At 36.5% G+C, this 21,824-nt stretch overlaps 1 protein-coding gene across 2 annotated transcripts in view; it reads right to left on the reverse strand.

Annotated features, from left to right (window-relative positions):
* The window catches only part of LOC150097146 (tether containing UBX domain for GLUT4), a 357,344-nt gene that overhangs the window by 41,433 nt on the left and 294,087 nt on the right, over positions 1–21,824 (reverse strand). For both annotated transcript variants that reach the window (XM_090407282.1, XM_090407283.1), the window contains exons 11-12: positions 13,120–13,169; positions 916–1,040 (exon numbers count right to left, since the gene is read on the reverse strand). In XM_090407282.1, coding sequence (XP_090263408.1) covers positions 916–1,040; positions 13,120–13,169 — 175 coding nt within the window. The remainder of the gene's footprint in view (positions 1–915; positions 1,041–13,119; positions 13,170–21,824) is intronic.

Here is a 21,824-nt window from a genome sequence, read left to right on the forward strand (position 1 = left end):
AGGTGATGTGAATATCCTGCAGGATGATTTAAAAATAAATTGGCATTGTAATCGAAGGATGTTCGCATGGTTATGCGCTCCGCAACCATATGCCTGGGAAAGGAGTGTCCTGTGTTCGATTCCCATCGCTGACATGAGGAGCTTAAGATCTTTTTCAGACATAGCCAAGTTAGCCGATCTTGGGCGTGGACCGCACGGTTTTCTCCCAAATTTATCTGGGGTTTTCCTCCTGTAAACAGGCAAACTGGCACCATGAACACACATAGCTACAGACATAGGATACTTCCAGGAATAAGGAGTAATCAACCTATTCCGTAGGATTTCGGTTCCGAATGCATACACGATAAAAAGTGTAGGTCTTGCGTTTCTGGCTCATGAAACACTTCTGACACACCTTCTCTCTACTGTCACTTTCATACCACAATCTATTTTCTATCGGCAAGGGGTACATGGTGCACACACTACACCACAAAATCCCCCCACACACACACATCAAACTGACTGCAATGTTATCTTCGTTTGTTCTTATTCTCTCAGCACCATATAACACTAATTATGCAGAGTATACTGTATAAATCTATCAAAAAGCAAAACATTTTCAATCCCACAGTTACACCCACAGTTACACAGTTACTACCAATAATTATCAATAACATTGTGAATTATATATATAAAAAAAAAAAAATCACTCATCTGTAAGCTCGTGTTATGCTGCCACTCCAGCATGAACCACCTGGTGGTTTGCCAAATTACCATATCATTATCATCAAATTGCCCTGCCAATAAAATTCTTCTTTTTCTTTTCTTTTTCAGTATGAAGTAAACAAATTAAGAGTTCTTATTTATAAAAAAATAATAAGCCAGTGGAAAAAAAAAAAAACGGTGTCCACAAATTAAAAATGAAATTATGACTACCTGGCAATAGTAGCAGCCCTGCTTGCAGCTGTAGGTGTTGATATTTGATTTCTAACCCGAGAAGAAAGATAAGGACCATGTGTTTGAGTGCCGAAGTGGATTACTGCAGCTGGAACAAGACCTGCCTAAAGGGGAGGAAAAAAAGTGGACAATATAAAACATATATCAGTAAATATTTGGTTGTGCTATACAAAATGCTATCGTCCAATCTGTCTACTCTCTCACATATATAAAATCATGAACAGAGTAATATTGAACAGAATCCAAAACACTCTCAAAGACAACTCCAGTAGAGAGCAGGCAGGATTCAGAAGAGGCTTCTCCACAATAGATCATATCCAGGTCATTTCACAACTAACAGAAAAATGTAGAGAATACCGAATCCCTCTATGTTTCCTCTTTATTGATTTTAAAAAAGCATTTGATACCAAAGAACACAATGCAGTCATCAGTGCCTTACTGGAAATAAACGTGGACCCTACTTACATCCACATGATAAAAGAAATTAACAAAAATCAGACCACACAAATAACCCTATCTGATCAACCTATAAAAACATCATCAACATTTATAATTTGGAGAAACACCAAAACAGCGCTTTTTTACTTTCTAACAAAGATAAATTCCTTCCATCAGAAAATCAAATTCACCTTGGAACTTGAGAAGGATAGACAACTACCAATTTTAGATACCCTAATCAAAAAACAAGCAGATGGGCATATCAACCTTAAAGTCTACTGTAAACCAACCCATACTGGACGTTATCTTCACTTCTTGTCTACTCACCACATTTCTCAAAAACCCAGCCACCAGCATCATATCAGAAGAAAAAGATCTCCAGGACAAATTAACTCATATATCACAGACCCTGGTAAACAACGGCTTTCCAAGAAATTCAATTAAAAAAGATACTTCATAGCAACCTCACACAACAACAACAATCTGTCAAGACTCAATATATATTCTCAATTGGCATCCCTTATGCAGGAACAATATCAAAAAAAGATTGCAACACTCTTCGAATCTTTTGAAATTAGAGTAACTTTCAAACCGATCAAGACAATCTGAAACGTATTAAGGTCACCAAACAGGGATGCGCCGGCCATATGTGCAATGTGTGCAATGCACACAGGCACCAGGATAGTAAAGGCGCCAAAGATTTGGTATATGATATTAGTGAAATTTATCAGCAAATTACTGCAGTCTTCATCTATGAATCTCCAACATGCTTTAGCTCCATTAAGGATCTAAATCGATTTTTAAATGATTATAGGTCTGATGAAACTTTCACAGAAATTGTAGAAAACTCAAAATTAATTGTAGTAAAATTTGACACAGAATCTGTATTTTGTAGTAGTAGACCACTAAGGCTATGCAAAAAGACAACACAATTTGATTACAAACATGAAAATGAAATATAGTAGATCCTAAAATTTCATTTAAAGTAATTTTTTTTCTCTGCATAATATATCAAACATTACAATCTTTGTAGGAAAGATTTACTTTATTAAAAGAACTTATGAATTAATTTCAGTTTTTGTATTTGTTAAGTACTTGTGAAAATAAAGAATATTTATTATCTTGTTGTAAAAAGTTATGACAAAAATTAGCACATGAGAATCATTCAGACATTGATGCAGACAATTGATGCGAAGAAATTTTACACTGTCAACCATTTATTTCCAATTTTAAAAATGATATATATCAGATAATTCAGTATATTTATTCAAAAGACTTAATCACAGTTTATCCAAACTTTACAATTGCTCTTCGGATTCTTTTGTCATTACCGGTATCTGTAGCATCTGCAGAGCTGTCCTTTTCTACACTTAAAATTATTAAAAACTACTTGTGCTCCACAATGGTACAAGACAGACTTTCAAATCTTTCATTATATCAATAGAGTCAGATATTTTGGATCAACTTTATATACATGATATTCAAGAATTTTCATTAATGAAAACTAGAAAAGTTCAATTCACGAAGTGATTTTTCTTTCTGTTTAAATATTTATTTACCTATTTCTTTACCCAATAATGCTTAATATGTTCCTATTTTATATATTTGTAAGTTACTATTATTTATTTATTTTATTATTTATTGTTTTCCAAATTAATTTTGTTGTTTTTGTACCCTTCTTGTATGTTTATTGTTTTTTATACTTTTTTTTTGTAATTTCTGCTTTTTGTTCAATAAACTTATAATTAATATATTTCGTATTTCATTTTTATTCATGGATATGTTTTTATAAAGTGATTTTTTATTGGGGGAGGGGTATAGGGGCAGCAACTAGAGTTTTGCAAACAGGCGCCGGACACTACTGGCATGCACCTGTCACCAAAAGACAGCAATGCCTTTCGGTGACCTTAATATGTTTAGGATTGTCTTCAAATATGCTGGAGTAAACAACATCCCTTGCTCTTATGGTTTAAATTATATAGGTCAGACATCCAGAAGTCTTGAAATAAGAAAAAAAAAATATGTAGGGGATGTTAAAAACAACAGAATAGATAGCTCTGGATTAGCCCTCCACCTCTTCAACACAAGCCACACCACTGAACGGGACAAAAGTTCCATGCCCTATCTAGAAGAAGATTTCCGGTGTCGCAATTTCAAAGAAGCCACAGTGTTCTTCGTTCTGAAAGCAGCCTAAACAGAAATCAAGGGATGATCCTGCCTGACATATGGAAAACCTTAATAAGATCGCTAAGCTTGCCAGAATTTAATTTCGCTGCAAATTACAGAGCATGCACACACACACACACACAACAATAACTAATGAAGCACACGATCCATGCATATGATGTTATGCATCTTTTTAATTTATGTTATATTTTATACGTTTGTTCTATGTACTAGCGACTTTGGGTTGTCTTTACCATTTTGTATGCCCTGAAGAAGCCAAACAGCCCAGTTGGTGAAACTTGTTGGCATAATTTATCATTCAATTCATTGGTCCATAAAAAACGCAGTGTAATATTATTCTAAAATTAAGTTAGTGGCCAAAAAATTATACTCACAATGAATTATTTATATTTTTATTATTACTTTAAGAATGTGCCATTCACTTAAAATGTACGAATTCATGCAAGATTGGTGAGGATATAGCATGCCTAAAAATAAGGAAACCCCAGTCACAATCACAAAATCCATCATCACATTTCACCAAAGTCCAATGACTGACCTAAAGAATTTTGGTAACTGGATAATATCAACTTTATGCTTCTTGTATCATTACAAGAGGGCATGTATGAAAGAAATCTGCCACAAAGGATATGAATGATCACTGCATGTACCAATGCAGTGTTTCCCCAGCTTTCAGTACCTACGTACCCATTTTAAAATTTTAGTAACACTGGCATACTCCCTCTCCGACAATGGAAATTTGGAGGAAGTTATATTAATATTTCATTCAAACATTCACAAATAATTGTAAATGTATTTATTTTTTAAAATTTGCATTATAATAAATTGCAAATATGTAAAACAATTTTTAATTATTAAATACATTTTTAATTATACAAATCCAATATACATATACAGGAGAAACAAAAATGGGAAATTTAAATTTTCAATAATAAAAAAGTTTAATGAGAAGAATGAAACTCTTTCTGTTGGAAAGAAATTAGTTTGGTGAAATCCAGTTCTATATATATGTTACTTTTTAGCAGTAGATTTGGGGGGGGGGGGGCCTCCTTGTCAAGAAGATAATTTATGTCAAACTCAATTAGACATGCATAGATGCATTCACAGGTGGTGAATAAAAGTGCTGAGGTCCATTACAATTTAAGATACAAGATTCCAAAATTTAGTGGAGAATTCCAAATGTGTGGTCAGATTATTTGAATTTAAAGTTTTAATGCAAACTGTTCGAACCACTTGGCTGGAATGCAATTGTGTCATCAACCTGCAAACACCTGATGTCAGTCGATACATGCTAAGAAACACATTTTGTTTAAAACTTCCTTTTGATTCTTTTGTGATTTTAACAATAATTATAGAATAGATCTGCATTTATCTGCTCTAATGGAATGAGTGGATCCAGTTCATGCCAGAAAAGGCAATACATATAGTTTAAGGACTGTTAGAATTATGAAAATTCTGACAAAGTTCAGTATTGAAGAGAGTTTTCAAAACATATATTTAGTAACTTTTACACTTAGTAAGCTTATTACAATAAGCTGTAAAGCTTCTTATTGTAATAAGCTTTACAGCTCTAATAAAACACCACATGAAAATATGACCACTCATAAGTACATAGCAAAGGATGACAGCTGGTTATATACTTAGCTTCTTATAAATCTATTTCCTATGATCCTTCATACTAATGGACATGAAAATGTGCATCTGATTTAACTGCAATGATTTAAGATATCCATATGTTATGCTTATTAACTGTTATGTATGTTGTTCTCAGCCGAATTTGTCAAGCTAGAGGAGCAAAAATCCTGCTACCACCTCCAAATCAAGATTGCTCCTCATTAGGCTTCGTTAGAATATCGAAGAAAAGTTTCCTATTTCAACAATACAAATCAAAAATCCAAGCTTTTCCAATGACTGGTATATTCAAAGGAGGATACCAGCTGGATGAAGGCTTAATGAAGTAAAACTTGAAAAGAATTATAAAAACACCTGTTTAATTCTTCCAATATTTTTTCTCAGTCACAGACATCTTCAGGGAGTACACACACACACACACAAATTAAGTAACAGACAAACAACTGTAGTCCTAACTAGGTAGGGTGCCATCCTAGGCTATGGTTGTAATCTGGGCTCCCTGAGGATTAATGCTACATTCAGTGGAAATGTTTCAGCATGAGTGCTAGAGGGACCGGAACAAGGGGTCATCCCTGAAAGTTGAATAAAGGTGTGGCAGTAGGGATGTAAGGGACACTTTTTTGCTTGGAGAGTTGTCAATGAGTGGAATGGGCTGCCACAGTCAGTTGTGCGTGCTTTGTCTGTTAATGGGTTCAAGGAGAGATATGATAGATTGCATGGATAGATTGGGTCTCCCACGATGAGTCTTCGGACTCCATGGAGGTGCTCATATAATAATAATAATAATGATAATAATATCCAAGAACCCAATTTATGATGTAAATGGAAAGTAACAATAGCATAACCTTCACAGACATAAATAATTTCTTCTTTGAGTGAGTCCACTGTTTGATGTCTGCCAGCAAAGATTTTCTTTGTCTTCCTTGTTCTCTCCTTCCATTTATCTTCCCTTTTATAATCAGTTGAAGTATCTTATATTTTTCATTACGAAGTAGGTGACTAAGATATGCAGTTTTCCTTCTTTTTATGATATCTAAAAGTTCATGTGATTTCCCATTTGTTCCAGTACTTTTTTGATTGAATGTTTTTGCTATCCATGGGATTTTTAACATTTGTCTGCATAACCACATCTCAAATGCTTCAAGTTTTTTTTTATTGATGTCGTCTTCAAAGTCCAAGTTTCTGCACCATACAGCAGTACAGACCATACATAGCATTTAACCATGCATACCCTAAGCTCTAAATGTAAATTGTCATTATACAGTGTTGATTTCATCAGGAGAAATTTTTTCTTGCCATTTCAATTCTAACTTTTATTTCCATTTCTGGATTGCATTCTTCATTAAACTAGTATCCGAGATATTTAAACTTTGTCACTCTTTCTATTTGTTTCCCATTTAAAGAAAGTGCCGAATCAAGAATTGGTTTCTTGATTATGACCATGAATTTAGTTTTGGTAATATTTATTTTTAATCCCATTTTTTTACTCTCTCTGTTCACTAGTTCCAGAAGATTTTGAAGATCCTGAATATTGTCAGCCAGGAAATCTGTGTCATCAGCATATCAAATGTTTTACTGATGATTTCACCATTCACATTAATCCCTTCCTCTCTTCCTTTTAAGATTTTTTGAAATATGGCTTCTGAGTATATGTTAAAAAGAAAAGATGACAGCACACATCCTTGCCTTACTCCTCATTTGATGTTAATGGAGCAATAATAATGTCATCAACTTGAACAGGTGCCTTTTGGTTCCAATATAAGTTTCAATGATTCTGATGTTTTTACCATCTAATCCTATTCTTTTTAATAGTTCAATCATTTGAGTATGTTGGACTTTGTCAAATGCTTTCTCGAAGTTGATGAAGCAAATGAACACTTCCTTGTTTTGGTTACTACATTTTTGGAATAAGATTTGAGAAAAGAAAAGAGCCTCTCTCGTTCCCAAACCGTTTCTAAAGCCGAATTGGGTATCACCGATGGTGTCTTCACATTTTCTGTATATTCTTTTTTGAATTATTTTCAGAAACATTTTGAGAACATGAGACATAAATAACACACCTTCCTAATGGTACTTATACAGGAAACCCACTCACGTTCAAACTTCACCATCCCCTCCCTCTCACACCTTTCTCAACAATAGAGTATCATAAAAACCTTAACAATCTATGTTCCAATGAGGTTTCATTTGAGCAGAACTCATCCATTGAACTCAACCATACATTGATATCTAATTATTACAGTTCCTACAGAATCAAATCAAAATAATCAATCCTTTTCCAAACTACAAAGAGTAAGCAACTGACATCAAGAAAGCTGAAAGGTAGTCCTCAATGGAGATCTAAACAGCTGAGTAGGAAATGAATCCCAACAGGCATATAGAAATGTTTGCAAATGCTAATAATAATGGTAAGTACTTTCTGGATTTCTCTCAGCATATTTTTTATGATGACCCCACACATGAAAGGTCACAAGACCTATAACACTACATTGCCATATGTGGACAAGTGATTAAGGAGAAATGTAGCCTATTGATATGTTTCTTAAAGACTTGTTGGATATTATTATTATCATTATTATTATACAAGCAGGTTGTACTCAGTGGGAGAAACAGTATGTGGGATCTGTTCCAAAAAACAGGGGTGGATGGAATGAAGGAAGATGATGAGAAGTGAGTTCGGTGTGTTGTGAGCTGGACAGCGTATGGATGTTAGCCAGTGGCTGCTCTAATACTTACATGGTTGTAAAAGAGTGGAGGAAAGGCTGCAGCCAATTCAGAGGAGCAATGCCCACGAAAGTACCTTAGAAAAAGCATAGTACAGAAACAGAGCACCTATCATCAAGAATTCTTAGGAAGGTGTTTGGTGCTCCACCCCAAATGTCGGAACAACACTCCAAGGTTGGTTGGATCTGAGACTTATAAAGTATATGGAGTTGAGAGTAAGAGAAGCAATGTTTATAAAGGATTTAATGAAAGATTTCCAGATGTCATTTAACATAAGTCTCAGCCTCAAAGTATAAATCTGGTCCTGTTATCTTGAACTCGGCTTGTTCCTCCAAGTTTTTGTCTAGTCTGACTACTTGTTATAGAAAAGATTTTTGGTTATATATTTTTCATTAAACCAGAACTTGGATAATTTAGGAGAGAAGCTTCATTGTAGGAAAAATTATTTCTAAGAGAAGAAACAACAATCTGACTATAAAAAGGAAGAACAGCAATTACAGAGATTATTCTTAACATCATAGGTCACGAAGCAAGCACACATGCATGCAGTATACTTAAAAATGAAAAACGTAGACAGGATGAAAAGCATTATGTGAGTGCTGAGAATTAACTGGTATTCTGGTGGAAGATTTGTGCTAAGTCATTGCTTATGACAAAATTCTTTGGCCTGCCTTTTCACCTGTTAGTGGACCTGGAAAAGAAAAAAACTAGCTAGAGTGTGGACAAGTTATCAAGGAAGATCACTTCACTGTTTGGAAGAAAATGGACTGCAGAAAATCCAGCTTTGGGGATAAAAAGTAAAAGAGATTTGACTGATTTTCAAAATTCGGAGAACAACAGAGACACCAAATGAAAACAGGATAGAAAGATGGGAAAGGAAATTTGGAGTCACAGATCATCAGAAATTCTATATTTGGAATTCTCTGACATGGAATGTTAGATCACATGAATGATCAAGCCCCATCCTTGAAGTGGTAGGAATCATACAGCATGGAGTTTTCGACTGCTGTAATGAACCATAATTGTCTACAAGTTGAAGTTCAGTTAAGAAGATTAGGAGAGAAGACCTGGATGTCTGCAAGTCATGTATATATGGAATATTAAATAACATGAATGACCAATTACCATCCTTGAAGTGGAGGGAATCATACAATGTGGTTTGGATGGCTGTGATGAACAGTGGTTATTGCAGCTGCAAACTGAGGTTCAGTTAAAAACAGGACAGGCCTGGATGTCTGCAAGTCATGTCCACATCATTTATGCTCCTATTTAGGTCACTATGCTTGATGAAGTGAAAGGAGGAATTTTTTGTTGCATGTCATATGTCTTTTGGTATAGTTTAACTGTTGTGGATTTCTTCCATCAATACTAATTTCTTCTTTCCTTTCTTATTTTAGTTCATCTAATCAATTTGGAAAAACCAATATATAGCATTTTTAAAAATACTATATATTGGTTTCAGCATGACTGTGTATATATTTTTAAACATTCGAAAGGCATATCCCATACTACAGATACAGAATCCTTAAACATCCCAAAAATCTGGATTGAGATATGTTCCATATTTTCCATCATCATCATCATCAAATTCCTGCCATGTACCCTGAAGGGGTGTACAGATATGATAGTACCGCATGAAAAATTTACATCACTACTAACTTCCTACCTACAATTTTCCTCCAAATCAATCCGTTACTTGTCAAGACTCCAACATTATGATATCTTATATTTCTATCTTCTAAGGCACTTTGTACTGTAGTAATCCACCTATATCTTGGTCTTTCTCTGGGACTTTTGCCTGCCAACCTGGCAGAGAACACTTGTTTTGCTAATCTTTCCTCTCTCATTCTGCTTAAGTGACCATACCACCTCAGATTAGCTCTGCTAATGCATTCCTAGATGCTGACAATGTCAAGTTCTTTCCTAATATCCTAATTTTTAATATGATATTGCCATTGATGCCTTCTGTTCACGCCTATAATCTTTCTCAGGACTCTCATATCTGCGGTCTCTAGTCTTTGGTCAAGTGTTTTACTTCTGACCCAGCTCTCAGATCCATAAGTTAAAACTGGTTTGAACACTGTCTTGTATACAGCCAATTTAGTGTTCCGACTAATTTCTCTCTTATTCCATAAGAATATATTCAATTGACTTCCTACGATACCAGCTTTGTTGATTCTGTTGTCTATTTCCATATTTAATTTACCATCTTCACTAAAAATCGTGCGTAAGTAGCTGAAATGTTTTACTTGTTTCACAAGTTCTCCGTTCACAATGCAATTGACATTGTCGATGATTCTTCCTATTTTCATTGTATTTGTCTTTTTATTGCTGACCTTCATACCATATCTATTACAACAGTTATTCAATTTAGTCAAGGAATCTTGCAGACTTGTAGTGAATTTATTTAGAAGTATAACATCGTCCGCATAAAGCAAAGAGCTGACATTAACATCTCCAATTTTGATATCATGTTTAATACTACTTTTCTTCATAATGTGATCCATATAAATAATGAATTGAGGGGTTAATGTACATCCTTGTATAATGCCAGAATTAACATTAAACCATCTTCATGTACTTCCTTCAATTCTAACTGCTGACTTACAACTCAAATAAAGACTAAGTATTGCTTGATATAATGCCCCATTGACACCATATAACTGTAGTGTATTCAATAGCTTCTCTCTTGGCACCTTGTCATATGCCTTTTCCAGATCGACAAAACTTAAATACAGATCTTTGTTATGTTTCCATGATTTCTCAACTATTTGTCGTAAAGTGAAAATCTGATCCTGACAGCCTTATTTGGTCTGAATCCAGCTTGTTCTTCACCAAGCTTTTCTTCCACAATTCTTCTCAAGTATACTAGCATAAATCTTACCAGGAACACTCAGTAGGGAAATACCTCTGTAATTCTCACATTCAGTTTTATTTCCTTTTTATATATGGGTACTATGAGAGCTCTACTTCAGTCATAGGGAATTCATCCCTCTGTCCACGCCTTCTGAACTATGCAGTGCAGCTACTGTAAGACTTTTATACCTCCATACTTAAGCATTTCTAGTCGAATATCATCTATTCCTGCTGCCTTTCCACATTTCAAGAATTTGATGGCTTTTTCTACTTCAAGCATGGATATGTATTCCTGACTGTATGCCTGTTGAGTGTTTTTTACCACTGTGCTATCAGTGCTTGTTTCATTTAACAATTTTTCGAAGTAATTACTCCATACTTCAAGGATATCTTTTTCTCTGTTTTCATGTCACATTTATCATCTGTAATTCTTTTTACAGCACTCTTTCCTCCATTTCTGAGTTTCTTCAACAACTTCCAGAATATTTTGTCACTTTCTTGATATTTATTATCTATGTTCCTGCCAAAGTCCTCCCATGACTTTTGTTTAGCTAGTTTTACACAGTGTTTAGCTTTCTTACATTCTCTGTATTCTCTAGGAGCACAAGCTGACTTATTTGCCAGGAACTTTTGATATGCTTTGTCTTTCTTTTCCTTCACTGCCTCTTTAACTTCCTGTGTCCACCATGGAGTTCTGATTTTCTATCCTTGCAGACAACCTCACCACATGCCTCTCGGGCTGAATCAATCAGGGTTTTCTTCAGGGTTTGCTAATGAATCTCCAAGATTTGGTTTCTGCTCTCAAACTCTTTCATTTTTTCTTCAATAATCTTTGTGTATTTTAGTCTACAGTTCACATCTGAGAGCTGCTCAACTTTTATTCGCTTTAAAACTTTCTTACATGTTATTCTTTTCAATATGAAATTCAATTTTATCCTGCTCATTACTAAATAGTGATTACTTCCAATTTCAAATCCTCTGTACAGTCTGATGTCCTGCACTAGGGAGAAAACATCACTATCAGCAATAACATAGTCAAGGAGACTTTTCTTATTTCTTGCCTCTTCTCTCCATGTGAATTTGTGCACGTTTTTATGTTTGAACATGGTGTTAGTAATAACTAGTCGATGTCCTGAGTAGAAATCCAACAGGTATTTGCAATTAATATTAGCTTTGCTCTTTTCTCCAAATTTTCCCAAAATATTTTTGTATGTCTGACAATCATTTCCTACTCTGCTATTTAGATCCCACAATAAGGACCAACTTTTCCTTTTTCATTGTGTCAGTTGCTTTCTGTAAAGCCTCAAAAAATTCCTGCACTTCTACCTTAGTAGAACCTTCTGTGGGACCATAGGCACAATTAAGTCTTATTGTCCAGTTCCCCATTCTGATATTTGCCTACATCACTCTACTTGAGACTGCCTGCCATTCAAGAAGATTAGCCTCCTATTTAGTGTTGAATACTATGGCTACTCCTTCTTTTCCTTGATTGTCATTTCCTGAATATAACATTTTGTATTTATTGCTCAGAAAGATCTCACCAGTTTTGGTCTTTTTTGTTTTAGTCACCCCTATTATGTCGATCTGGTACTTATCTAATTTCTCAGCTAGCTCCATTTCTTTGTCATTCAGGCTTCTTATGTTGATAGTACTGATCTTTAACTCTGGTGATGTTGAGTTGGGGTGTGTTTTCAGATTTGTTCCAGTAGCTGACTTTTCGCTGTTCGCCCTGGTTTCCTGGCGAAAACACAATATGGGCCTTGTTTAACCAGGCGACGCACCAGCCGGCATGAAATTTTGTCATGTTGTACCATCATTTTGTATTTTGGTTTAAGGCAATAAGAATACAATTTGGTCAGCTAAATCCGAAATTGCCAGCCCATCCTCGTTCGTTCAGTATCCAGGTAGATACCCAACAGGGTGCACCACAAGAAATTGAGGCTTGGACATTAGGTCAGAAGCTCTGGTCGGTTTTTGGCATTCCTTTAAAGGCTATGTGGAGGTCTCCTCTCAGTTATACAGCTCAAATCCTTAAGCACCCCTCATATTTTCCATTATAATCCTATCCTCCATAGTCTTTAGAAATAAAATCGAAATTTGTTTTTTCTGAACCTTTCTACCAAAATGAGTTTATATATAATTTTAAATGTCATGCTAGTTAAAAAAACACTGTCCAAGGAAAGTGATAAATTTAAAAAAACTTAACTACAATTAGCAGTAATGTTTTGGTCAAGATTTTAACTTTGTATAACTTATATGCACATGCATCCATCTACACCAAGCATTCCATTCGTCTAATCTGAGAAATTACGTACTATTCAAAGAGGTTATATCCATTTCACATACCTGCAACAACTGTACATCAGGATCTAATACTGTTCTTGGTGGAGTTATATCTGAAATTTTAAAGATTCATTTTTAACTAATTTGGTAATTAATATCTTGAAATTTTTTTTTTTTTTTCAAAAAGACACTAATTATTACATTATTTTCAATACTATGGTCATTTTATAAATCAAAACAATATGCTCAAGCAGAGTGTGCATATTTCAAAGATACCAGAATGAATGTGCAACTTCCAGTTATGAGATTATAGTGCATTTTTCAGTTTCAAGATGTCCATTTTTTTTTTTTTTTTTTTTTTTTAAAGATAACAAAACCCTCAAACTGTGTCAGTTCAGAATATTATTAAAGAGAGAACCATTGTTTGCTTGACTGACTGATTCATTCATTCATAGCTGGAGAACTTTAATTGCATGTTGGCTTTAAGTATAGAAAGGTATCAAACTGAAGAGTGTAAAAAAAATTACAATGATAGGGGAAGACAACACAAAATCTTTAAACCAAACTGCAGCTAATCACCGAGCTATGACATGTATATACATCAATCAAAACATGGAATGCAAAATGCCACTAAAATTGAAATAACGTTATGATACCAGTAAAATAACATGAAAATGAAGTGTAAAATGTTTGATATATTTCATTAAAATGAAATGTTTGATATATTTCATTAAAATTGAGTGGTTAATTTGCTCACATCCAGCCACACAAAAGAATTATTATTATTATTAAGAGAAACCTCCAGGGAGTCAGGAACTCATTGAGAAAGACCATACTATCCGCACCAACTGTCATACCAGTTCTTGAATTCATTCACACTGCTTGCACACACAACATCCAATGGCAATCCATTCCAGTCACGCACCACTCTATGAGAGAAAAATCTAGTCCTCATCAACTTCTTAATAGCATTCATTTTCAACTTCCAAGAATGCCCTCGCTTTTTTTCTCCACCTGCCTAACTTCTGTATAACCCTTTCAGAAGTTTGTAACTCTCAATCATATCACCCCTCTTTCTCCTGTTTGCTAGTCTGCAGCCTACAAATTCTCAATCTGTCTTCATAATCAGTATTCCACAATCCTGATATCATTTTTAACACACTCCTTTGTATTCTCTCCAATATATCAGAATCACAATGGAAACCAGGAGACCAGACCTGCGCAGGAGATCTCACCTGTCTGAGTGAGGTCTTATCAAGGTACTATAAAGAGCAAAATGACTTCCTTAACTTTATATATTTCATTAAATCGGAGGCAATAGTTGACTGTATACCAAGAGTCCGAGTAATAAATCAAGTAGGGGTTAAATGGATGAATAACACTATTAAGCTTGAGCTGCAAAAAAAGAAACAATTGTGGAGGGAATTTAAGGAGAAGGGTGACCATCAGGCGCAGGAACAGTATAAAGCTCAGGCCAGGATGGTAACAAGGGTGGTAAGAAAAGCAAAAGCAGATTACGAAAGGAAATTGGCCACGCAGGCTAAAGAGAATCCCAAACAGTTTTTTCAATATGTTGCAAGTAAAAGGAAAAATGCTCATGGTAGAATGATCTTAAAAAATGCTGAGGATAGGGAGGTAATCGAATCAGTCGATATTGTGGAATTACTGAGCGAGCGCTTTGCAAGAGTATATCATCCAGGTGGTGACTTTGCAGGAATGGAAGAACCAACAGCTTATACTGGAATTGTGATGAATGAAGTAGAGGTAACTAGTCTATTACAGAACCTCAATGTCAATACATCTGTGGGATTGGATGGTATACCAGCTCGTGTCGTAAGTGAAGCGGCCAAAGAATTGTCAGTGCCCTTGACCATTTTGTTTAATTTGAGCCTTGGGTCTGGGTCAGTCCCAAGGCAAAAAAACTCCCTAACCTCCGTATGAGATTGGCTAACTCACCTTCCATCGAAAGAGACCATCTTTCCAACTGGGTCAGTCCCAAGGGCGTGGAAAGAAGGGAAAATAGTTCCACTGCACAAAGGTGGTTCCAAGGCTGCTGTTGAAAATTACCGGCCAATCGGCATAACAGGAATCATTATCAAGGTCTTAGAGAAAATAGTCAAGAGGAAAATACAAGATTGGATAGAAGAAAATGGGATACTGTATCGGGGACAGCATGGTTTTGTGAAGGGTAGGTCATGCCTCAGTAACTTGCTAACGTATTATAACACAGTGACGGCTGAACTGGATAAGGGTAATGGGTTTACAGTGATTCTGCTGGACCTTGCTAAGGCCTTTGACAGGATACCACATGGAATTCTAATCAGTAAATTGCAGCATATGGGAATGGACATAGGGTTGGTGAGATGGATAGGAGGGTGGTTGACGGAGAGATATCAGAGAGTGGTTTACTCAGGAGTAGAGTCCAGAAGACGGCCTGTGACTAGTGGTGTGCCACAAGGATCTGTTCTTGGACCACTGCTGTTTAATTTGTTCATAAATGATATAGGAAAGGATCTGAGAGGAACACAGGTAGGGCAATAGTGAATGCAGATGACGTCAAAATTTTGCAGGATGATTTGGATAGATTGGAGGTCTGGGCTAAGGAGAATGGATGTCAATTTAATGTGGCAAAATGTAAGGTTATGCATTTTGGGGTGAAAAAATTGGCGGCAGTTTACTGCATTGGTGGAACCGTGCTCCAGGAAATTGATGAGGCACGAGATTTAGGAGTGTTGGTGGATAAGGAATTGAAATTTAGGGGACACATTGCAAAAGTGGCCAAATCAGCTCATCAAATCACTTGGTTGCTGAAGAATACGTTGACAAGCAGAGACAAGCAGGTTATTGTTCCTCTGTATTGAGCCTTGATAAGACCCCATCTAGACTACTGTGCTCAGATTTGGTCACCTAGGATTCTTCTTGATGGGGAGGAAGTGGAGAGGATCCAGAGGCGAGTGACCAAGATGATAGCAGGTCTGTGGAATGAACCGTATGAGAACAGGTTGAGGATTTGTGGGTTGCAAAAATTGGTTGATAGGCGGAGGAGGGGAGATATGATTAAGACATTCAAATTACTGAAGGGTTTCTATAAAATTAATTCAGAAGATATTTTTGAGAACAGGGCTGGTTGTGGGAGGACTAGGGGACATCCATGGAAACTGGGCAAAAGTGTGGTTAGTAAGGGTGTTAGAGCTGGGTTCTTTACTTTTAGAGTGGTGAATGAGTGGAATGCGCTCCCCGAGTCTGTGGTGGATGCTGTGACAGTGAATGAGTTTAAGGCGAGGTATGATAGCTACTGTATGAATGTCAAATAGTTGTGATGAATATGATTTGGGGCCTCCCTCGATGAGTCTAATGACTCCCTGGAGTTGCCCGTAATAATAATAATAATAATAATTATATGTCAAGGTTCGTTTCAACATTGCACTTATTCCCCGAGCTGTATTTCCAATTTTTGCTATATGACCGTTGAACTTCAACTTTCTGTCTACTAAAACTCCAAGATCCCTTGCCTGATCAGTTTCTTCTAGCATAATCCCACTAGTATAATACAACAGCGTATATCTAATCCAAAAATAACCATGACCTTACATTTATGAACATTAAACTGACAACCATTTTCACATGCCCACAATTCCAACATCATTCTGTAAGTACTGCATGACAGCAGCACCTCTGATTTTCCTACCTCATCAGCAAATAGCTGTATGTTGCATATCAAATCATTCCCAATGTCATTAATGTACAGATTGAATAACAATGGACCAAGGACTGATCCTTGAGGCACACCACTGGCTATTTTTTTTTTAAATTAATCTTTGTACTGGTTATGGAAAGTACTACCGTTACATCACGTCCAGACTTGATATAGGACTAAGTGTTTACAAGTGTTTTACCCTATGTCTGTTCTAATGATCATTGTAGTCATTCTCTGGTGGCAATGCCATGCCACCAGTGTGCCCTGTAGGGCCCTCAAGGAAAGAACTTTTATATCCTTCTGCGTAAGTCCAAGCTGTTTTAAATCCTTATAACTATCTGCACTCCATACGCCATGTAAAGAGATGGTGGCGCTGGTAAACCTCAGAGGAGTAAACCCCATACTCCTCCTGTAACTTACTAACTAGATCTTGGTTATTTTTATAATAATTTACTTTATTATTATGGCTATAGGGTAGTGGGCGTCCTGTTCCCACCACCTGAGCATCAACTACCCAAACCTCACCATCTCTTTTAATCACTAAGTCTGGCTTACGCAAACCCAAGGAGGTCCTATAATGTGGTACCACTGCAGTCTCCCAACTTTTGTTCTTAAAGCGGTTGTTCAGAATGGAGACCACGGCATCATGCCTCCTCATGCGGACCCCCCATGGGTGCAGAAGCAACACTGGGCTATATGAGACAATGTCTCACTGTAGTGGCAGCCAGCCCTACAGTTGGTGTCGTCACTACCTCATCGAGCTGTGTGGGCTCGAATAGGCAGGGCATTGATCCTCATCCTGATAAGGTCAATATACTCGAACCCAGCGAAGAGTCTGGTGCCATCCCTTACCGAATCATGCTGGGGAGGCATCTTGAATCTTGCAGATTCACACCCCTCATACACCACTTTTTGATATGTTAGTTAGCCATTTTCTTATCCATGTCAATAGTTCATAATCCAATCCCATATACTCCAATTTATGCAACATTCTTCCATGCCGTATTCTGTCAAAAGCCTTAGCAAAATCCAAAGGTATCATGGTGTATTCATCATTCCTCTTGTTTAATTCACCGATAACATTATTATAGAATGTGAGCTTGATCTTCCCTTAGTAAACCCATGCTGTTCATTGGAAAGTAGAAATTTTCTATCAATGCATTTCTGAATGCGAGCCCTGACCAACCTTTCCAAAACTTTTACTGCCAATCCTGAGATGCTGATTGGTCAATAGTTCGATACATCATACAAATTTCATACATTTACATCATACATTCGGATCAATTTATAAGGATGGAACACCCTTATAAATTGATCAATGAATACTGAATACCTTAAAAATATCTTCTGCAGTCATTACCATTCTACTATTTTCATTGATTAACATTTGTCATAATATTAAACTTGCTATTTAACACAAAAAAGTTTTGTGTTAAATAGCAAGTTTTGGCGACTAACATCTTGAACACACACACACACATTATTATTATAATGGCGTGTTAGATCTGAAATGGGCAAACTCACTTAGAATGAAGTCACCCATCCAGAATCTAACAGAATATGCCCCACTAAGAGAGCATACTTGTCGTTTCCGCAATTAAGTTCATGTCATAGAAGAATTAATATCATGATCAATAAGATGAAAGAAATATTTTGGTATAAGTTTTGCCAGATCTAAATTAGAATTGTAATGTAAAATAATCAAAGAGAATATATGTAAAGATAATTACTAGCGATTTATAACTACACATGCAAAAATGTCAGTACACTGTCTAAGAAAGGGCAAGGTCGCTCAAATGCCACCGTAATATTGTAAGCACCCGTGGAAAATATCTAGATGCACACACTCCCAAAAATGGAAGGCCCCGTATGGTGGTGCGATGAAGTCCCTCAGTCGGGGACGAATCGAAGGACAGAATATGCAAAATCTAACTCGAAAAGAGGGTGCTGGAAAGGGAGAATATATGCAGCAACAAAGGTCTGGATCCGCTCCCATTTGTGTGTTCCGGTTTTCTCTCCGTGTGCTCCTCAGTGGTCAACGATGTCCAACTCCTACATTCCCAGAGTTGACTAACGTAAGTCCCAGCAAGGCATCGCAGCAGAGTACAGCAGATAAAATTGCAGGCCATCGGCAAAGAAAGTGCACTGATGTAGTTCTTGAAGAAGCGAGCGCCACACTCGAAAAATACATGTGATTCCCACATGGCAGCAAACCTTGAACAACAAAGTTTTCCACTATGAAGGAAGGACGGAAGGAACCCTGAAAACCTGTGCAGTGTAGATAAGTACTTTGCATATTCTTTGTCCCTTAAACATTAGGATGATTGTGAATGGAAGAAATTTTGTGTTTCAGAATGAAAATTGAACTTTGAAGATTAAGCAGATTATAGAACATTTTAAATCTCATTAGACTGACAGTCCGAGAACCGTGAATTTGTTAAGAACCAATGTGTTAACCCATACAAAAAGGAAACAAAATGTATTTGTGCCTAAAGAGCACCTGATCAACTGTATATAGTATTTTAACCATTTGAAGGAAACATTCTATGTAATGAGAAATTTGTATATTTAAGGTATGAGAGAGTGAGTGAAACATTGGATGATTTTAACTTAGTATTGCTTACATAATGTCTATGTCTTGTATTACTTATGAGTTCATTAAATATGTTTCATTGTTTCATATGTGTGTGATCTGACCATGTAGACTGACTCTTACCACTCATAAAAATTACGAACCTGTTAATCTGTATATGCACGTGGGGATACCCAAAGTAAGCTAAGAAGGAAGGGCTATGACTGCAAGATTAGAACACCTATGGTCTCTGATTTAGTCGTAACCACATTAGTGGCATCTAATTTCTGTGACCCTCCCTAGGTTAAGATATACTCTGTACCTAAGCTCAGGCTGGCGCAGTATATAAATTCGTTTGAGAAAAAAAAGGGGATGCCTTACACAAGTTAGAGAGTGGGTAATCTAAGGGCCCTACATTGTATTTGATAGACAAAGTTGAGAGAAAAATTTTAGGAAGAGAATTAGAGCAAAAGGCCACGAACAAACAACACACGTAGTATAAGAACAAAAATAACAAAGGAGAACACGTAAGAGGGAAATATAACAGGTGTCTCCATGGAGTCAGAAGACTCATCGTGGGAGACCCTACATCGACACACTAACCATTATTCACACAATACCTATCAGACTTCTTAAATTCATTAACAGACAAAGCATTCACATGAAATTTTTGCCGTTCTGAGACTCAAAATTATATAGCCTGGTCAAAGGAATAGTCAGTTCAGCTGAACATTCTTTTAGCATCCATGTTAGTATCCCATCAGTTCCTATTGCAGAATTCTTATTCAGTTTGTACAACAGCTCCAGTACTACTTCTTCATACATATGAGTTTCCTCATACACTGAAGAGATAGCAATGAGTTCAATGTTGCATATGTCAGGTTGAAAGCTTTCAGCAAAATAGTTACTCATTAGTTGAACAATCGTTTCTGCATCAGTCACCCACATGCCATCTATATTCAGTTGAGTTATTTTTTCTTTTACTTGCAGCATAACAATAGAATTCCTTTGGGTTTTGTTTAACTTGGAGAGCCACTGTTAGGTAACTTATTGCTGTGACATATACTCCCCACTGTCCACCATGGAGAACTACAACAAAACAGTCAGTATCCCATACATTAAAGGCACATTGGAAAAGACATCTAGAGTGCTCAATAAACATCAACTATGCACTGCATTTAGACTGTATGTCAAATTGACTACTCTCATCCGTTCACCCAAGGACAGCATCTCTCCTTTATCATATCCAGGAGTCTACGAGGTACCCTGTTCATGTGATCAAGCTTACTACAGTCAGACAGGAAGAACTGTGGACATTCACCTTACTGAACACAAAAAATACATCCGGCACTATCGCAAGTCGGGTCTAGCAGACCATGCTTTGGATATCCCTGCACACAGGATCAACTGGAAGAAAACTAAAGTGCTGCAGAGCAGCTTTTAAAAGTCAGAGAGATTGTTCTTAGAATCAAGAGAAGCCTTGAAACATACTGCATGGTACCATGTGTGATGTGCACAAGGGAAGATCCAGAAGGCCTCGCGCATCAACAAGTCCTGCTTCCTCGGCTATGGTGTGGACTGTCTGACTGTCCTACCAGTGATGTGTTGATGCTGGTATTCATCCGAGTAATGACATCTTTTGAGAGAACATCATACTACACATTGCTACCATAATTCGATCCAACTTCGAAAAAAGTCCATAGGTGACATCAGTTAAAGTGTGGACTTTTCTTTTCATACTTTTGACAATACTTTTGACTCTTCTGGCCTGGGGCTTATAATTATCATAAATGCCATCATCCTTATGCACACGGTATTCCTTCGACGTCAATTTTTTTCTTACGAATCTCTTGCTTAATTAGATTACACATTCATTTCACTCCTACTCTATTTATCTTCCAACTTTAGGGATGCATTCTGATATTGCATCATTTAAGTATTTTTTTAAACACTTTCCATGCACTGTCAAAATATCCTTCCCATTCAAAAACTGACCATTGTGCAGAACCTAGCATACTCCTCAGGGTCATAATTTCCTGCTATACTACACAAAAGCACAAGTAGTACAACAAGCATGGTCGTCATGTTTTTATGTGATCTGATATTCCTTGCCAGAGGATGCCTAATCTTAAATCTCCCCTTTTTGATCTTGTGGGGCTTAAGATTTCCTTGCTTGATCAAGTATAATTTAATTTCTGTCTCCACCATTCTCCCAATCCTGAAAATCAATCTGACCTCTTTGACTTCTTCTTGAAACTTGATTTCCTACAATTCAAATTCCCTAACAATGAAATCATCTTCCTTGGTAATCTGAATGACCACAATGCTAATTGGCTTCCTTTTTGCAATTCTACTGACCAAGGTGGAAGAGAAGTAGAGGCATTTGGTGTAAGTAATGATCTAAAGTTTCAATTAAGACAGGGTATATGTGGAATTACCGTGCGGGCAAGTATGACAAGCTTAGGAGATTGCTTGGTTCAGTGCCATGGCATGTAAAAC

This window comes from Typopeltis vanoorti, chromosome 17 (assembly GCF_054136105.1).
Source record: "Typopeltis vanoorti isolate ZY-2024b chromosome 17, IOZ_Tvanoo_1.0, whole genome shotgun sequence".
Taxonomy (NCBI): Eukaryota; Metazoa; Arthropoda; class Arachnida; order Uropygi; family Thelyphonidae; genus Typopeltis; species Typopeltis vanoorti.